This window comes from Microtus ochrogaster, chromosome 22 (assembly GCF_000317375.1).
Source record: "Microtus ochrogaster isolate Prairie Vole_2 chromosome 22, MicOch1.0, whole genome shotgun sequence".
Classification (NCBI taxonomy): domain Eukaryota; kingdom Metazoa; phylum Chordata; class Mammalia; order Rodentia; family Cricetidae; genus Microtus; species Microtus ochrogaster.
The window spans coordinates 8,891,861-8,911,393 of record NC_022023.1 but is presented as its reverse complement, the minus strand read 5'-3'; the positions used below and the strand labels follow the sequence as shown (position 1 = coordinate 8,911,393).

At 35.3% G+C, this 19,533-nt stretch overlaps 1 protein-coding gene across 1 annotated transcript; it reads left to right on the top strand.

The window, feature by feature from the left end:
* Positions 1–5,718: 5,718 nt before the first annotated feature.
* LOC101993824 (olfactory receptor 13G1) lies at positions 5,719–6,642 on the top strand. Its single transcript, XM_005357634.1, has one exon. It carries the CDS (start codon positions 5,719–5,721, stop codon positions 6,640–6,642), a length of 924 nt encoding a protein of 307 aa, XP_005357691.1.
* The last annotated feature ends 12,891 nt before the right edge of the window (positions 6,643–19,533 follow it).

Sequence of the window (19,533 nt, the reverse complement as noted above, 5' to 3'; positions counted from 1 at the left end):
AGAAATCTTCAGAAATAAAGTCTAGTGATTTCTAATAGTGAAAGCACTAGTAAGGTGTTCAATAAGCTTCAAAAAGTGACTGAATATGGTGGACAATGAGGGCTGCTGAGAAGCCAAGGACAATGGCACTGAGTTTTGATCCTACTGCACGTACTGGCTTTGGGGGAGCCTAGCCTGTTTGGATGCTCACCTTCCTAGACCTGGATGGAGTGGGGAGGACCTTGGACTGCCCATAGGGCAGGGAACCCTGACTGCTCTTTGGACTGGAGAGGGAGAGGAGGGGAGTGGGGTGTGGGGAGTGGAGGGAAGGGGAAGGAAAAGGGAGGAGGTGGAAATTTTTAATAAAAAAAATTTTAAAAGTTACTGTTTGCTGAGTGCTATGGGAGCAATTTTCCCTTTTAATAAATTTTAGAAATATAAAAAAAAATAAATAAATAATAATAAAGGCAAAAATAAATAAATAAAATAAAATAAATAATACATAAACTATCTAAAATCTATCTCTATTCTCTATCATCTGCTTATCTATCCAACTATATATATATATATGCATATATATATATATATAATCTATTTATTTCCATCATCTATCTAACTATCCATAAAGAATAGCAATGGGCTTGGAACCAACATATTTAAATAGTTGGTTCAAGAGCAGTAGTGATATTTATTAATTAAATTTCTTTCCTTATATCCCCCTAAACACATTTTTCAAATAATTCAGATTGCTTAGTTATCATAATGTATATTGTATTATACAAATATCTACAATGATAACATAATTTTATTATATAAAATACAGTCAGTTATTTTACTTTTAAAAGTAATACCAAAACAAGGTAAATCATTTGCACTGACTCAAAAGTAACTATTCTTTAAAAAAATGTTTTATTTGTACTTGATGTTTGACAACTACATAAAACTCCTGTTTCTTGTTATATTGAAAATATACTTTATTTAGATATAGCACATCATTATAAATACAAGCCATTTAATTCAGCCAGTAAAGTACTGAAGTACTAAGGTGTCTGTAGAGATGATATAACATTCACTTCGGTACAGTTACCCTGGCATAAACAAATAGAATAAATCTCTATGTTAAACATGAAAATGCATGCTCATGTTCAATAATTGTTTATAACAGTAAAAATATCAAGCAAACAGGCCAGAGATGACATGACCTTGACATGAATCTGTCCCACAGGTTGGTTGGGCTTCTGGAATACAAACATAAACAGCAAAGAAAGAATGAATAGATTTATAAATGATTCATTTCAGGAAGGCATCGCACTTAAGATTGTTCACTATATTTAACTAAATAATAATTTGGCCCAACAATTTTTTTGTAGATCCCTGATTGTTATTTTATAGAGGACAAAATTGAAAATACTTATACACTGCCTTAATCTAAGAATGTTTTCCTATATATTTCTCTTTTTATACATTTTTATAAAAATTACATTTTAAAAAAACTTTAAAATTTACTTTTTAAAAATCCATGGCTTTTCATATTGCAGGCAAGGGGTCTACCATTGAGTTACATGTTTATTCTAAATTCTACTGGCAGAGACAAAAGCTCTCCAGACAGTAGCCACCCAATAACCCCATGCATCACTTGTGTCTCTAATATTTCTCATTGTTTAAGCCCCTAACCTATGTTCTTATAGTGCCTTTTGTGTGGCATGAGGCTACATAAAAAGCAAGTCATTTAATTTTGTGATTATTAATCAGGTTAGGCATGTTTTAATTATCCCTCTGAGATCCACTTTAATGTAACCCTAAACAAACTAACTCAAGGTACTGTCTCTCAGGAATCCTGAGTTTGAATGAGAGCTAGCAATCTTGATATACCATAAGTGAGGAGAAACTTATATATAAGAAAGCACAGAGAGATATTTAGAAACTGATGGTGACTACTGTCTCTTTTGAGTTTTCCTGTTGATTTAATACAAGATTCCACTCCAATATGATACAACCCAGCCAAGCACTTAGGTGAGTATTTGTGAGAGTGCTAGTGATCAAATTATACCATTAATCAGGATATTTATGAATTAAATAATTTATTTATTCAATTCAAAAACAGCATGAAAGATCTATCCATAGTTTGTAATCCAATTCAAACAAAAAAAAGAACTTCTAATACATGTATTTTTATTGTCTGGATGACTTCTCAGTTGTTTCAATTTCATATAAAATATGAATAAATCAGTCTTACAATATTGCCCAATACCTCTGGTTTCAATCCTCAGTATAAAAACAAAACAAACAATAAGAACAAGAAACTGGAGCTTAACAGAATGACCACTGATGAATAGAATATCAAAATGTGAATGGTTGGAAAATTGCTTAGCAAAAACTCTTTAAATTTCCTTAAATTTAATGCATAAAGTAATTGTGCATTTTAATTTTAAACACCTCTCAAGGAAAAAAATGTTTGTGTAAGGATTTCATCGCTCATTTGATGTACATATCCTACTTGCTCTAGTTAAGGGTGTGATCATTCTGGAACAAAAAAGGGAGAAATTTTAAATGAACTCAGATCACTGTCTCTTTCCAAATACAGAGGACAAAATGTTTTGGAATTATTGTATACAGTTGCAATTTGCAGAAACAGGTATAACATTGGTCTGGGATCTCCATTGTTGCTCAACTGTTCCAAAATCTGGAGTCTGAAATGTCTTTTTGTGCAGACGATGCTTCAATAGCAAAACATGGACAATTCTAGGATTACCAGCTGATGGTTGCTTAATAAAGAAAAGATATGTATGTAAGTATTGTCATACTCACATTTTACCTTTTGGTTTTAAGGGAGTATGAGTCAAATGGTGTGGCTCAGACTGTCTTGAAATGTTATTTAGTCTAGGCTGGTCTTAGACTTCTGATGATCCCGTGGCTCATCTTCCTGAGTACTTTGATGACAGGTCTTTATCAAGATGCCCAGGATACCATGTTTTATATTTTTATGATACATAGATTTTCTGTTTAGTCAGGATTTTCATTCTTATCTTTCCTTGGTCATTTTGAAATCTATAATAATTATAAATGCCTACTTTTCATCTCTGTTTCAGTACTTTAGCATTGACAGAAGCTAGGCTAAAGACAATGTTACTTTTTACACAATGCTTGAGCATGTTTGATTTATCAGTGTTAATTAGAGAATTGCCTAGAAAGAAAGAGTCTGACAGAAGTCATTCAGGAATAGAACATAGAAAAATTTCTACCATCAGATTCTCATGAAGCTCAAAGGCTCCTTCGACATGTTCTGAAGAAATGACAGGAATTATGCAGCATGATTTAGACATAGAAATTCTCAATGATATTGGAGCAAAAACCACATGCCATTAGATGACAAGGATCGTGATATCCATGCCATCGTGCTAACTCTATGATATGAGTATGTCTGTTAGCTCTATCAGTATCAAAAATCATTCCTCATATACAATAAGGGCAATAATATTATAGGTTTAATCTTACTCTCAGGATTAAACAAATACCATGGTGAATTACACAAAAATTATGACTATGTAGTATAAATTATTGTTTAATAGTCTCTGTTCAAGTGTCATTAAAAAGACTTAGACTTCAAAATTACTCATTGCGAAGACATTGCTTGTATTCAGGATTGTTCCTTCATTCTGAAAAACAAAATGATCCTGTTTAAATCATCTCTGTATGTAGTTATAAGTATTGCACAACTTTATTTCCTGAGGGTCTTAATAAATAATGAAAGGTAAAGAATAAGCCATAGTTAGATAAATTATTTTTTTCCAAAATGCAGAAGCGGTTGTTAAGTATGGAATCAGATCAAGATGGATAATATTCAGGTCTCCTCTAAATTAATCCTATATGCTAGCATCAGGGATGTTTGTCTAAATTTAGGGAATACTACATATCAGTTCTTCTCTTAGAAGTATTACATATCCCTGTAATACGAGGCCATTTGTTTGTTTCCTGGCCACCCAGACTCCCAAAATAACCACACAGAAACTGTAGTAATTAAATCACTGCTTGGCCTATTAGATCTAACTTCTTATTAGCTAGCTTTATATCTTAATTTAACCAATTTCCATTATTTTATATTTTACTACTAGGCTCAGTGGCCTAGCAGCAAAGTTCTGGAGTGTTGGTCTCCTTCAGCGGCTCCATGGCTTCTCTCTGATTCCGCCTCCTTTCTCCCAGCATTGGGGTTAGTTTTCCCCACCTAGCTCTACTTTACTCTAACACAGGCCTAAGACAATTTCTTTATTAACCAATGGTATTCAAAGCATACAGAAGGGAATCCCACATCATATCCCTGTTGACTATACACAAGATAATTTCTTGAAATTTATTTTTCTCATTGCATTCAGTCTTGATATTTCATATACATACACTTATGTATATTTAAGATGTTACCATTTACTTAGGACACCATTTTGCCACATCCTGAACTCACTATATTTCTAACTTCCTTATTTATTCATTTTAATACCTTTCTTGCACTTTATTTCTTTTAGTCTCTTATCTTTATGATCTTCAAAATATCCTTCAAAACTTGTAAAAACAATATTACATTTATGTGGCCTCAGAACAGAGTAAGACAGAAGAAAATATCTCTGTATGAAGAAGTCAAGCAGGAGTCATGGAGAGAAGTGTAATTGGTAAGGAAGTATGAAATATAGTGAGTTACAGAAGCCAGTATTTAATAATCAAAGTACTCAGTGGAGCCACCATCTCAATTAATTCACTGAACATAGACTGAGAATTGAAGGCCATATTTACAAATTCATACTCTTCATCTGTCTGCTCTGTATTTCTACAAGATACATATTTTTGAAATCATAATATTTTCTTTCTATACCTCAGTTATTTATCTAGTTATTTATACAAAGTCTTTCATTTTGCAAACAATAGTTATTTGAAGGTTGTAAAGTAAACCACTGTATAACACATCACATTTTATTTATACATTACAGCATGATGGACAATTAACTTATTCCATATGGGACTTACGGAGGTTGCAAAAATAATTTACATACATTATTAAAATAGACACATAGCGGTGTATATATATTTAGAAATGGGATTATCTTGAATTGCAGTCAACAAAAGTTACTTAACACAATTTTATCAATGTCCTCACAAAGGTAGAAAACTATGAAAAAAAGACATGTGTCAAAATTTTTTTGAGGATTCGGATTTCAAGGAGATGGTCAGGAGTTTCACAAATACACAATATCAAAATAACTTGCTGAATATTTTCCTTTGAAACATTTTGAAACTGATTATGATTAGTTCCACCTGCTTATATTGTTCCAAATATTTCTGCTTTTACATTGTCAAGGAAAGTCATTTTACCACCGTTATACAATCAACCAAATTCTTAAGATATGTATTTTCTTAATATATTTCTCTATTAATGTACATATGTGAATAGAAATTATATAGTGAAATATTATTGTAATATTTGATAACAGGTTTATTTCTCATATTTTTATTCCCATTATTGCCTTCACTTTGTTTAAGCAATCCATGGAAGAAAGGGAATCAGAGAATGGAATCTGGAGAATAGAGCGGACTGCCCGGAAATGAGAATCACATCATAACAGAACTCATGCTCCAACGCTGGGCTTCATCAATACTTAAACAGAACACGTTCAGCAGAATCACTTGCAACGGTGCCTTTAATTCTCCATTGTTCACACTAGGAGAAATTTGCTGATTAACCACTTATGCACTATGAACTACAGCACTGTTAAAGAGTTTATGATTCTGGGACTCACTCAGAAATCTGAACTTCAGGGAATTCTTTTCATTATCTTTCTTTTTATCTACCTTGTGGCTTTCGTTGGCAATATGCTAATTGTCATTGCCATAATCTATAACACTGCCTTGCACACTCCCATGTATATTCTGCTTCTGGCCCTAGCTGTTGTGGACATCATCTGCACAACGAGCATCATACCGAAGATGCTGGAAACAATGCTAACATCAGAAAAATTGATCTCATACGGAGGCTGCATGACCCAGCTCTTCTTCTTTACATGGTCGCTGGGGGCTGAGATGGTCCTCTTCACTGCCATGGCCTATGACCGCTATGTGGCCATTTGTTTCCCACTTCGGTACAGTACGATTATGAACCACTGTACATGTGTTGCCTTGCTCAGCATTGTCATGGGTATAGCAGTAACCAATTCCTGGGTGCACACAGGTCTTATTCTGAGACTGACTTTCTGTGGGCCAAATATCATTGATCACTTCTTCTGTGAAATACCACCACTACTAGCATTGTCCTGCAGTCCCGTGAGAGTCAACGAGGTGATGGTCTATGTCGCTGATATCACCCTGGCTGTGGGGGACTTCACCCTCACCTGCATCTCCTATGGCTTTATCATTGCTGCTATTCTCCGCATCCGCACCACAGAAGGCAAGAAGAAGGCCTTTTCCACGTGCTCATCCCACCTTATCGTGGTGTCCCTTTACTATTCCCCTGTGATCTACACCTATATCCGACCTGCATCTAGCTACACCTTTGAAAGGGACAAGGTGGTGGCTGCACTTTATACCCTAGTAACTCCCACGTTGAACCCAATAGTGTACAGTTTCCGGAACAAGGAGATGCAGGCAGGAATTAGGAAAGTGTTTGCATTTGCGAAAGGTTAATGGTTTCAGAAGAAAATATAACCTTATTCCTGTCAAATCGTATCCTATAACGTCTCAAATTAATATATTTTTAAGTACCTCAATAATACATAATTATGGTATCAAAAATCCACCTCCCATTTTAAAAAGTCATAGCTCCTTGGAGCAATGACCTGGGGAAGTGTTTATATAAAATAAGGTTATTAGAATATATAAGCAGCACTATCTAAAGTGCTATTTCAAATGCTTTGAGAAATCAACTCATATAACTTCTCTAATAAACACCAAGCACTTTCACACTAATATGGGTAGCTATGAAAATGAACTTTCATTCTATATAATATGCATTCAAATTTGAGTTTTTTAATTTGTCTGCTAACTATGTTGATTATTTTAAAAAATTCAGTCATTTTTATTTAATGTTTCTGAACTTTCCATGTATTTCCATGTCCATATTTTCAATTAGCCTTTTGGTTTTCTTGGTGATTAGTTTTTCCAGTTTTCTGTATGTTCGGCAAACAAACTTCTGTTAAATAAAGCTAATTATGAGTTTTTTCCATTCTGAAGTCTGCCTTTTCACTCATATTATGGTGTTCTACAAACCTGAAATCTTCATCCCCACTGACTAGGCTTCATAGTATAGGAAGGACAAGCAACTAGGTGGGCAGTCATTAGTATTCCTACCTAACCACAAACTCTGAAAGTTAAAATAATGAGTAACACTGCAAGATATAAACACTGATGCAGGGGCTGGAGAGATGGCTCAGTGGTTAAGAGCATTGCCTGCTCTTCCAAAGTTCCTGAGTTCAATTCCCGGCAACCACATGGTGGCTCACAACCATCTGTAATGAGGTCTGGTGCCCTCTTCTGGCCTGCAGACATACACACAGACAAATATTGTATACATAATAAATAAATAAATATTTTTTATAAATAAATATTTTTAAAAAAATAAAAAAATAAACACTGATGCATTCCTGGCATGATTATGAGAATAAGAGAATCAGGTATTCAGCTCTAAATGGGACATCTATACTACAATCCCCCCATAATCTTCATGAATCATTTCAAAACAGTGAGAAAATTGTAAATTACACAGGTAGTGAGCATTGACAACAAAGATATTTTTTCTGAGCATGACAAAGTTGTATACATGAAATCACAATGGTTGTTTGTGCTCACATAAGGTCTGTGCAATATCAAGCCAGTAAAGTAACAGGACGGATGATACTTAAATCATGAATTTTTCTTTACTTCCTGTCAAAAATAAGTTTTAGATAAGCTGTACTGCTTAGCAACATTCTGGTTGCTTTTAGACAGTAAAACTAGCCAGGCAGTGGTGGTGCACGCCTTTTATCCTGACTCAGCAGTTAGAGGCAGGTAGATTTCTGTGAGTTTGAGGCCTGCCTGGGCTACAAACTAGTTCCAGGACAGCCAGGGCAACAGAGAAGAACCCTGTCTTGAACAACCAAAAGAAAAATAAGTAAAACTAAGGTACCATAGGATGTAGTAATCCAGCAGCTGAGAATTCACTCAAAGGAAATAAAATCAAGATATTTAATAGATATCTGCACGTTTATTGTAATATGTTCATAGCACTTGATACATAACTTAAGACTTAATGTTCATCCTGGCATGGATAAATAAATATGATATTGAAATGGTGTACTATTAACTCATAATAATATATTAACTCAGGCAGGCATAGTAAAAATAATACTCATAATCCTAGCACTTGGGAAATGGAGGCTGAAGTACTAAGATCTCAAGGTCAATCTTATCTAGTCTGAGATCAGTCTGGGCTATATAAGATCACGTCTCAAACTAAACCTTGTCCCTGGAAAATGAAGAAGCTTGGAGAATATTATGTTAAGTAAAATAGATAAGTCATAACAGAATGACCAATGCCACATGATACCTATAGAACCTAACATATTTTATATCTGAGAGATTAGAACCATAGCTAACCTTTGGATAAGGTAGTTGTGGGAAGAAGAAGTTGGGGGAAATGATGGTCAAAATATTTACTCACAGTTAAAAAGAGGGGTGTGAACTCAGAAGACATACCATAGGACAAAATGGCTGCAGTTACTTTTACTACAGTCTGTACTTTTTTAAAATTCTCAGAAGAGAAAGTGTGGTTTTTGCCCCAAGAGTAATGACAAGCAAGTGATGTGTTTCTTAATTTGTTACACTTAGTCATTCTTCTATATATTTGTTTACAAGTCCTTACATGTAATAAATGCATGTGATCCTGAATGTAGCTGATACAAAAATCATTCCCAGACAAAACCATAGCTAAGAGGCTTCAAAGGAGGCAAAGTATGTCCCCCATACCACTGTACTTTAATAAAGATTTTCCAAAACCCAGAAAAATGATTGCTTCTTGTTATATGTGTACTATGTGCTTTGCATACCCCACATGTATGCGCATATTCACACAGTTCACATACATGATTTGTTATATATAGTATGACATAATACTTTCCCTTCAGTGGACGGAGCATACCATAATGTGTCATATTTATCATGCTCTGGTGGAATTTTAGGCTGAAGTAACATGTGAACTGCAATGAATATGCAACAATCAACCATACAGATTTCTCTGACACATGCTGATTTCCTTTGGATGCATGTTCATTCACTGGATTATTCCAACCTATGGTTCCTTACTTTTACTGTTGGAAAAAAAATCCAGGATACACAAACATCTGAAAATTCATCATCAATATGCCAAAATTATTTTCAATATTTATTAAGTCTGAAACAATTAAGAAGAGATGCTAGAGAATCTTGCCAAAAAAAAAAAAATGGTGCCTATGCCATTGAACTCATGTTGGTTCATGTGTTGGCTCTTCAAGAACAGTGAATCTCTGCCTCCAGCAACTTGCTCGCTCCCTTTTCTTAACCTTTTTAAATATAATCTTAATTTACTTTAGCAAACTTATTTCACTAAAATGGTTTGTTTTCTACAGACTTCATTATTTAATTCTACATAATTTTGGATGTGTTTTTCAATAGTTTTAAAAGCATAGATTTTAGTACTTAGCAAGGAAGCATACTAAACAGAAAATGAGAAATCACTTGTGTAGGAGGATGCTCACTAAAGAAGTGGGAAAGGATAATAACTAATAAAACTTGTCTCATTGCAGAAGTTTTATTAGATAATTAATGCTTTACTTTCTTTTTCATAACAGTAAAGGTGAAAGTATGAATGACCTAACTCCTATCAGTGAAGGTAAATCATGTCATGTAGATACTTCTGTGTAAGAGAGTGGGTTAATAATTTTCTTGGCATTCTTCTACATAAGAGAGTATGAGTATGTGTGACTGTATATGTGTGTGTGTCTGAACATTTATTTCCCATAGGAGAATTGTATAATTTTTTTTTATTTTGTGTAGGTGAGATTCTCTCACCAGTTATTAGGTTTCATATATAATAAAATATGGGTGCAAACTTTAAGCAATTAAATAACTTATTATGAATTGAATAACTTAAATAATGGGCTTGTTTTACAGGATATAAAATAACTATATCTGAAAAAAAATAACTATATCTGCACTCAGTGAGAATCTTACTGTAAAAGTTGTTGTGTGACATGTTTAAATACTAGAGAAAGAGTATGCTTGAAGTACAGAGTTATGTATTTGTCTCTAAAATCAGCTATCTTTCAAATGGAAATACATTTTTACTAAAAAAAAATACCTTTTATTTTAACAGTGAGTAAGCAGGTACAGATAAGCCTGGTGGAATAGAAACAAAACAATTAAAGAGTTTAAATTCACCATTAAAGACTCCTATTATAGTTACACTTCAAGTATACGAGTTTAGATAACACTGTCTTCCATCTCCCTAAACATTACAAAACACAGAGGAAGTATGTCCAATAATAAGCAAATGGTCCTGTGATCTTCATGAAAATCACAGCTGGTCCCAAAAGAAACCTGGAATGTTTTATCCAAGTTTCTTGCTGATTTCATTGTTGCAAGTTACTCTGAAATCAACTGAGGAATTCATTATTGTCAATACAAGTTACATACCCTGAGGCTATTTGCCTTAGTTCTCCTGAGATCCAACTGCAAATTCGTTTCCTTGTAATTATCTATACTTTTTAATTGTCACAATGTAACACTCTAACAAGTCCCCTGGCAGGCCCAGAGCTGGAGCATAGCTGGCAGGTATCTCAACTCTAAAGTTTCATAATAAATAAATAATTCTAGCAAAGTTCTTTCATGTTCCATGGGAGGCAATTTGTGCTCCTCTCAACCCCTATGTTGTAAGCATGATTTTTTTTTAATTTACTCACTGGGAGGTCAATTGGTTGAATTTAGACTCATAGTATTATTCTGGCATTTTCATTAATGCAAGACAATCATACCATACATTAACATTTTGGATATTTCTGATAACTTCGCTTTTTCTACTAAAATTATTTGTTCTTTATGTGGGTGGCTTTTTGTGTACACCTTCAGTCACTTTCATAAAACAGAGCAGAACAGAATGCAACACAAATTAACCATCTTAAGAAGATAATACAATACTATCCCTCCACCACTAAAAAGTAAATTCTGATTTTATAGTTTAATACATAAATGTATATATTACCCCATTTGCTTCCCATTTCTTCATAGTGACTGATAAGTAGAATGAGATTGAAATACTTGCCAACTGAACTGGACATCACCCCAATTAGGGTACAAAGAAATTAATTATATATACACACATACGAAGTGTTCCTAGTAGCCTATTCTACAGGGCTCTAATTTTCCATATTTCTTGAAGTCTCCATTTGTATTTCATCTTTCAGCATTTCTTTGGAGAGTGTTGTATCATTTCTATAACCCGTTTGCTTGAAACACACATACATTTGTAAAAAATAAAAGCATTCTTATCGTTGTATTATTATTACTTTAAATGATTATGCACAGAAATTTGTATATTTGTAACCAAACACTAAGCATTTTAATATTGAATAGCTTTTGTGACTATTTTATATACTTATACAAACATATTCCTGTGAGTTTATGTTTTGTGTGTTCATGCTTGGTGTCAGTTTGGTAACCCAAACTCCTGTACAATTGGAATTAATCTCCATATGCTAGATCCATATCTATCACCATGCACAAAACTCAAGTCCATATGTATTCTAGAATTTCACTGTAATTTAGTCCCACATTTCTCCATTCTTTAAGTGTTGCAGTAGTCCATGCAGTTCTCAGATATGTTTTTGCATAGCATGTTTCTCCTGTTCTTATTAAATATGATGTTGTCAACTTAATTGTAAAGGTTGTTTGCCATCACCCTATATAAGATATTCTATAAAACCCATCTTACTCGAGACCATACTTCATCATAGGGAAATAAGCACACATTTTAAAACAGTCATCAAAGAATTAGAGCATATGTTTAGCTTTTCAAGGCTCTGATTTCCATTTCTAACTCCTCTAAAAAAACAAACAAAAAAAGCAACCATTAGAGAGATGGACGGTCCAAGGAGGCTTTTGTTACTTTCCACCATCTGAATTATGCAGACTATAAATATATTATTTTATATTTATTAATATGTTCACATATAATAAAATTCCATGCATAACTGCCACTTAGAGTTTTGAGTTAAATGTTTATAAGTGATGTGCTTCACTTATTCATCTGTAAGTGGACATTCAGAGCTATGGCCAGGTGATACATGGGAGGATTGGGGAAAGGCATCTGTTCAGAGGACAGAGCTACATGGAACTGTAGAAGTCTCGTATGAGCCCATCTGAGGAAACACGAACATGAAAACTGCCATGGAACCTGTGGAAATTGAAAAAGAATTACAATATGTTAACTATAGTTAATAATAATTTGTTGTACTCATAAAAATACTTAGCAGAGTAGATTTTGTGTTGTCATTAATATCAGGAAGATCATGTGCATGCTAAGGCATCCATGGTTTACTTGAATTTAGATAATCCATGATGTATAACATTTTCAAAACAGTATCCTACATGTGAAAAGTACATAAAATTTCTGACAAATGAAAGAAGTATAAACTTTCCAAGATGCTGCATGCTAAAAAGTTGTTAATCATGACATGCAGGATGTGCTATCAGATAACCTCATAGCCACCCTATCTAATGACTTAGGCAGGACTTTCCTAATACTTACTCATGAAGTAAAAAAAAAAAAATAAGTCAGGCTTATGAAACATAGTTTTGGCAATTGTCAAAAGTATTCAGAATGTTTGCACCCAAGAAACGTTAATGAAGAGAAGTGATTTTTCAAATATCTCATCCTGAAACATTGCATTATTGTCAAGGACATTATTGAGAGTTCTCTTTTGTTTTGTTTTGGTGTAGAGTAAGTTTAGCTTATATAAGCTAATTGGATCTTGAAATCATACCCTATCTGTGCTTGTCATCTGAATGCTAAGATTACGGAAGGAACTACTACCTCAAACTTAGATATTTCAAAAACTGAAAGTACAAGGTCATAATTTATTTAAAAGCGTAGTACAAAAGGATTGACTCTGGTCCCTCTGGTCTATAATATAAGCATTGACCTATGTAAGATTGTTAATTCAATTCATATTTCCTTCAGCCTTATAAACTCCATGCCATTAGAGAGTGCTGAAACTGGCCTTCCCCTACAGTCAGACTGATGATTATCTTCAATACCAGCATATAACCTTCATACAATAACAGATGGAAACAGAGGCAGAGACCCACATTGGAGCACTGGACTGAGCTCCCAAGGTCCAGTTGAAGAGTGGAAGGAATGAGAGAATACAAGCAAAGAGGTCAAGACCATGAAGGGTTCATCCACTCAAACAGTCTACCTGAGCTAATGGGAGCTCACCAGCTCCAGCTGAACTGGGAAGGAGCAAGCATAGGACCAAACTAGTCCCTCTGAATGTGGGTGACAGTCGCATGGCTGAGGCAGACTGAGGGGCCACTGGCAGTGGCACTGGGATTTATTTCCACTACATGTACTGGCTTTTTGGGATCCTATTCTCTTTGGTTGTATAACTTGCTCAGCCTAGATGTAGTAGGGAGGGCTTTGGGCCTTCCACAAAGCAAAGTGCCTCACCATCTCTTAAAATTAGATGGGGATGGGTGGGAGGGTATGTCGGGGGAATGGGAGGAGGTGAGGGAGTGGGAATTTGGATTGATATTTTTTTTTAAAAATCTAATAAATTAAACAAATAAAAATAAATAAGAAAATAAATTCCATGCCATTTTAGCCAGATGTTTCCAGGAAGAAACTCCATTTTCATATGCAGTCAATCTTTATCATATCCTCTATGGTACCTGTGTGTATGAGAGAGAGAAAAAAAGAGAGAGACAGAGACAGAGAGACAGAGACAGAGAGACTAAGAGAAGTAGATCACTGTGTTACCCTGGCTGGTGTCTTCTAAGGTCCAGTCATCCTTCTACATATTAGCTAAGACTACAGACATGTAACACTGTGCGCTTTTTCTATACTCTAACAAATGAAAAATATGACTGATGATTAAAATACAATATGATATATTATCAATATCTTAGCAAATTTAAACTGTTGCTCCTCCTTTAGTGTTTTAAAACATCAGAAATATTTTATTTCAGTGCTACTCTACTAATTTGTAAAATTTGTATTTCAAACTTTCTAAATAAAATATACTCTTGATATAATTCAAAGTACATAATACATCTATCTTCTCAAAACCATTCATCATACATTTCCAATATAAAACTTTATTTGAATATTTAAATAAAATTGATATGTATGTATAGCCTCATCTTATTATTAATTTCTGTTATTTTATGAAAACAATTTTTAACAAATCCTTAGATGGTCTGATCTTCAATATATGTAACACTAACCAAAATAAGGCCGAATGTCTCTATTAAAAATCACAAAAATATGTGTAAAACTTGAAATGCTTCTTTAAATTTCATAGGAAAAACTTTTTCTTTGTAGGCTTATACAATTTACATTATAATCTTCCTACATATCTGCTATCAAACTATTTTCTATATAAAATGTACATAATTTGGGGTGAGAAAAATGAACAAGCAGTTTAAAGCACATATATCAAGCCCGATGAACCTGATAACCTGAATTTGCTATGTTTGTTCCCTGTGAGCCACACAATAGAAAGAGAGAACTAACTCACTCTCACTTCCATATTCAGCCTGTGGCACCCACACTTCCCTGTCACCACACAGAAAATAAGGAAATATTGAAACATTAAATGTATATACTCAATGTGTTTTTACTATGTATGATCCTAGGGGCAGTTTACAAAATATGTTAGACATATTTTCCCTGTTTGAAAGAACTAAATATATCTGGGTGAGTATGTGGATTTATGCTTCTGTGTGTATGTGTGCTTTGTGGGTAGCCAGCATTTTAACCTCACTGCCATCTTTGGTAAGGGCACCCACATGTGCTAGTCTGCCATCTTTGTTAAGGGTAATCACGTGTGCTAATCTGCTATCTTTGGTAAGGTTAACCATGTATGCTAGTATTCTTTGACTTATTAAAAATTCTTTTTAATCTTCTTACATCTACTAGCATTGATAAAACTAAAGATAAACTGTAACTAATTGGATAAAATACACACCTAAATTTAGCTTATATGCCCAGTATAACAGGTAATGGTACCTATTTCTCAAGCGCCCTTACAGATCTGAAAATATGGCATTTTAACAAAAAAACACAGAGACATGTCAGCTTTTGCAGTACCCTTTGGCTCCTCCAAGAAGACAGAAGACCTTCTGCTTCCAGGCCTTACCTTTGGGTTTGGCATAGCTAACCACAAAGCAAAAAGTGGCCTTTCACCTCTTCAGCTTCCTGGATGCTTTCTGGGGAATTGATCTACTCATCCTGCTAAGACAGGTAGATTAAATCTTCCCCCACAGAAAAAAAGAAAGATTTGAGCCTCTTGTACTCAACAGCTACTGGCAAGCACTGCCTCTAAGACTAGTGTTCTCCAAGGACTAGGAGAGACTTTGGGATTGCCCTCGTAGCTAAAAAGCTGTCTTATCTTTGCTCATTTATCCCTCCCAGATCTGTCTAATGGCATTTGGCAATCTAGGTACTGTTAACTTATTACTTCATCCCTGACAGTTAATAAAGTTTCCTGTTAAAATACAGTAAGATATGCCTAACAGGTTTCAGCTGTATCAGAATCCAGGTTTCCCAATTACTTCAATTGGCTTAACCTAAAGCAATAGCCTTTTGCTATGATACCAAGATGTAAATCTGTTCCAGTCCTCTTACAGGTTCCTGAAAAGTTCTACTGCTGTATCAAAATCAGTTCTGGTAAAAAAGAAAAAAAAAACTAAGTCTCCGGAGCTTTTGCTAACCTCATCCCCTCATCCAGTTTCAAGCATATTTTACCCGTCACTTCTGCTGCCTGGGCCAAGACCAACTCACAAAGTACTCTCCGGATAACACCAAACACGTGCAACAGCTCCTGGGACTTCACCATTGATACCAACTCTCCGAGAAGAAGGACACCTACCCACTAAAATCTGGTTGTATCTAATACACCCGAGCCTTACCTGTCCAACCAGGACACTACCCTGTTCCGTTCTTTCTGGCAGTTAATGCATAGGACCAGTAATAACAAGATTGTTTGCTCCTAGCCACCTGCCTTCTCTCCTCCCTCAGAAAGCAACTGCTTGAGGACTCCAGAATGACAGCAAACCAGATTCTGCCCCAGCCACACCTCTCTCTGAGCATGAGCACACCAACTCTCAGCTCTCCCCTCTCCCACATTACCCAATGCCCATAGGAAGCAGCCAGACTTGAACCAATGCCCCTTTATCCAAAGAGAGCCTAAAATGTGTCATAAATTTACCTCAGCTCCTTGTCATACACTTATATCCAAAGAGTTTGGGATGCAATATTGAGTTGGAAGTGTCACCCCAGCCTGCCAAGTACTGACCCCTCCCGGGGAGGATCAGGACCCCTCCACAGGCTATTTAGGGTCACACCAGAACAAGGAACACGTGGTTTGGGGTTTGCGTGTGGTCTCCCTCTATCTTCCCCCTGCCATGCTCCTGGTCACCTGAGAGTCTGTTATTTCATAAGCCCAGGGATTTAATTTGGTTTAATCTGATCTAATTAGATTCCTCTGTGCTGACAGAGAGGCACTGTTAGAAAATATTCCTAACAACCACAATAAGATAAATGGGGGCTAAACATCTGAGGGTAAAAGTTAATGGTTAAGAAGCCTACTCACAACAGGTTTCATCTACCCACGTTTATTTATTCCTTCTCTTTCAATCCTTATTCTTCCTTATTTTCTTTTCTTCTCTCTCATTCTACCTTGTTCTTCGTTGTTCTATCTATTCCAAATGTTTCCCAGCCATGTATTTTCTTAAAGCCAGCAATTCCCCAGTCCTAGCAGGTTCCAGGCCTGGAATCCTTTTGCCCTATAAAAATCCGGTAAGAGTGAGTTTTCACACACACAGAGATATGTGACTGTCAACTCAAATGTGGGAATGACTGGTGCATTTATAGTAAACTCCTAATGAAGAAAGCTTGTAAAGAAATGAATTAAATCATCAGAGAATTCTAGAGGGGTAAGATACTGTGCTACACCACATATTTAGGTGGTGAGAAAGAGCTAAAGGGTTTATTTTCAATAAAATTATGAATAGAGGATGAACTGTTTACACCAGCACGAGACTCCTTTTCTCTCAGCATGCATAGAATTGGATAACAATGCAACCTACATAAACAGTCAGGGAGAAGCCATGGTTCTTATTCAAATAGCGCGTATACCAAATGCTGCAATTTCTATGGGCCTAAGTCTGGAGTTTACCTTTAGAAATATAAAAAGGACCTAGACCTCTAAATTATCAACTCTTGGTCATGCTGTTATCAGTTGTTCTGATCATGGGTGTTGTGGGTCTTTCCTGGGTTGCAGTTAATTATCTCTTCTGCTGTCCTTGAAAGTATAACACAGGCTGTAAATTTCCTGAACTAAAATCATCAGTAAACTGAGGTGAAAGTGAGCATAAGGGGTTAATTATCTTTTTAAGTGGGGTAAAACCAGAGCAGCAGCTTGGGCAGGGAGTAATTCTAAGTCCTTGGAGATCATTTAAGAGATCGTCTTAAATGAAATGCTTTTTCGTAAATCCTAAGCACTGACCAAATGCCAGTTGAGTATGCCAAATGCAGGAAGGTAGACGTCTGTATTTACCTATGAGAGAGTGATGAAGGCAGGCAGTATGAAACTAGGGGAAACAGTTCTGAACTGTGGGAATTGATTCCCAAATATGCAACCAGAAAGGAAGCTAGCTACAACTAAAGTCTAGAGCAGAGGACAGCCACTTGATTCACAAAGCATTAATGCCAAAATTTCCTTGAGTCTTGGTTTAACCCTTACCAAGGGCCCCTGGCTCTAATAAGTCTCTCGTGGAAAGATGGCTGAGCAATTACTGTATAATGTCGCAGTCTGTAGCATGTACTATCACCTTTGTGTCGTCTATTCAATACTACGAAGTACCAGAGCAAAGTCTCCATTCATTTCTCTAAACAGTCCTGGACTAGTGGAGAGCTGTAGTCAGGTGACTCACTGACGACACCAATCCCTCGTGAAGATATAATAATTAATTGGGAAAAAATATTCCATCTTCCAGAAGGTAAAACTTACATATAAACACCTTGCAAAGCAAATAAAGATTGTTTATCCTACCAACATGTTTAACCCCTTTAGATTACACATGAATTACTTCCATAAGCAGAGTCAACTATAATTACATAGAAAGTATTGAGACTCTTTGTGATCAGACTGATACAATCAACATGACCACGGTCTGACCTGGTGGTGCTTATGCTCTTTTCCTGTTCTGTCTTGGAGTTGCCAATACTTTTGAAGACAAGGATATCCAATATTCATGTATGGAGTTTGGTCCTGCCTCAACATGCTAAGTCATGCTTTGTTGACTACCATGTAAGGCCTTACCTCTTCTGAATGGAGGTGGGGGAAGAGTGGATGGGGCATAGAAGGGGGTGGGGAAAGGGAATGAGGGGAGATGTGGTTGGTATGTAAAATAAATCAAAAAGTAACATAGGTGCACAGAAAATAATGAAACTTTCAGAAATTCTCACCTAAAATAATAGATATTGAGAGGAGTAACATGTTAACTAACAAGATTTAGCTATTCCTCACAGTGTTTGTGAACAATAAAACTAATAATAATCGTTAAATATTTATAGTAATTTCTCAGTTAAAAAAAATAAAATGGTATCTGTAGAGAGGGCTCAAAGGTTAAGAGCACAACTTGCTCTTCCAAAAGACCCAAGCCCAATTCAACCACACAACTGACAATGACAACTATCTGAAACTCTCATTACTGGGCATACAGTGACCTCCCTCTGGCATCCACATGGCTACTCACTACTATCTATAACTCCAGTTCCAGAGATCCAACACCCTCATATGGATACTGTGAGCAACAAGTACAGGCAAACACACAGGAATATCAAGTACAATAGCACACATGTGCAGGCAAGGACACATGTGCAGACAAGGACTTCATGGTCATGAATAACAGTCTTTTTAAAATAGTAAAACATAATAAGAAAAAGATAAAGATCTGCAACTACATGATAGATATAGAATTGGGAAAAAAATAGAAAATAAAGATACATTAAAAGTAATTATAGGCATGAATATAATAGAGATTTTGATACAGAAAAGACAGCAATATATACAAAGCACTTCTGATAGCATATATAACCTATTCAGTCTCAAATACTTTTATTTTCCAATTATTAATTTTATTTCAAGTAGATATAGCGATGTGCATAATAATATCTGAGTTTATATCAAGTTTGTGTTCAACTCCATTCTGTGAATACATTGTTTTATTATTTTCCTACTTGTTTCTATAAATTCATTCTAAAGAGAGTGTGAGAAATTTTTA

What these genes read in the sequence shown, in the direction of transcription:
- LOC101993824 (XM_005357634.1), top strand. Translation starts at nt 5,719, where the DNA reads ATGAACTACAGCACTGTTAAAGAGTTTATGATTCTGGGACTCACTCAG.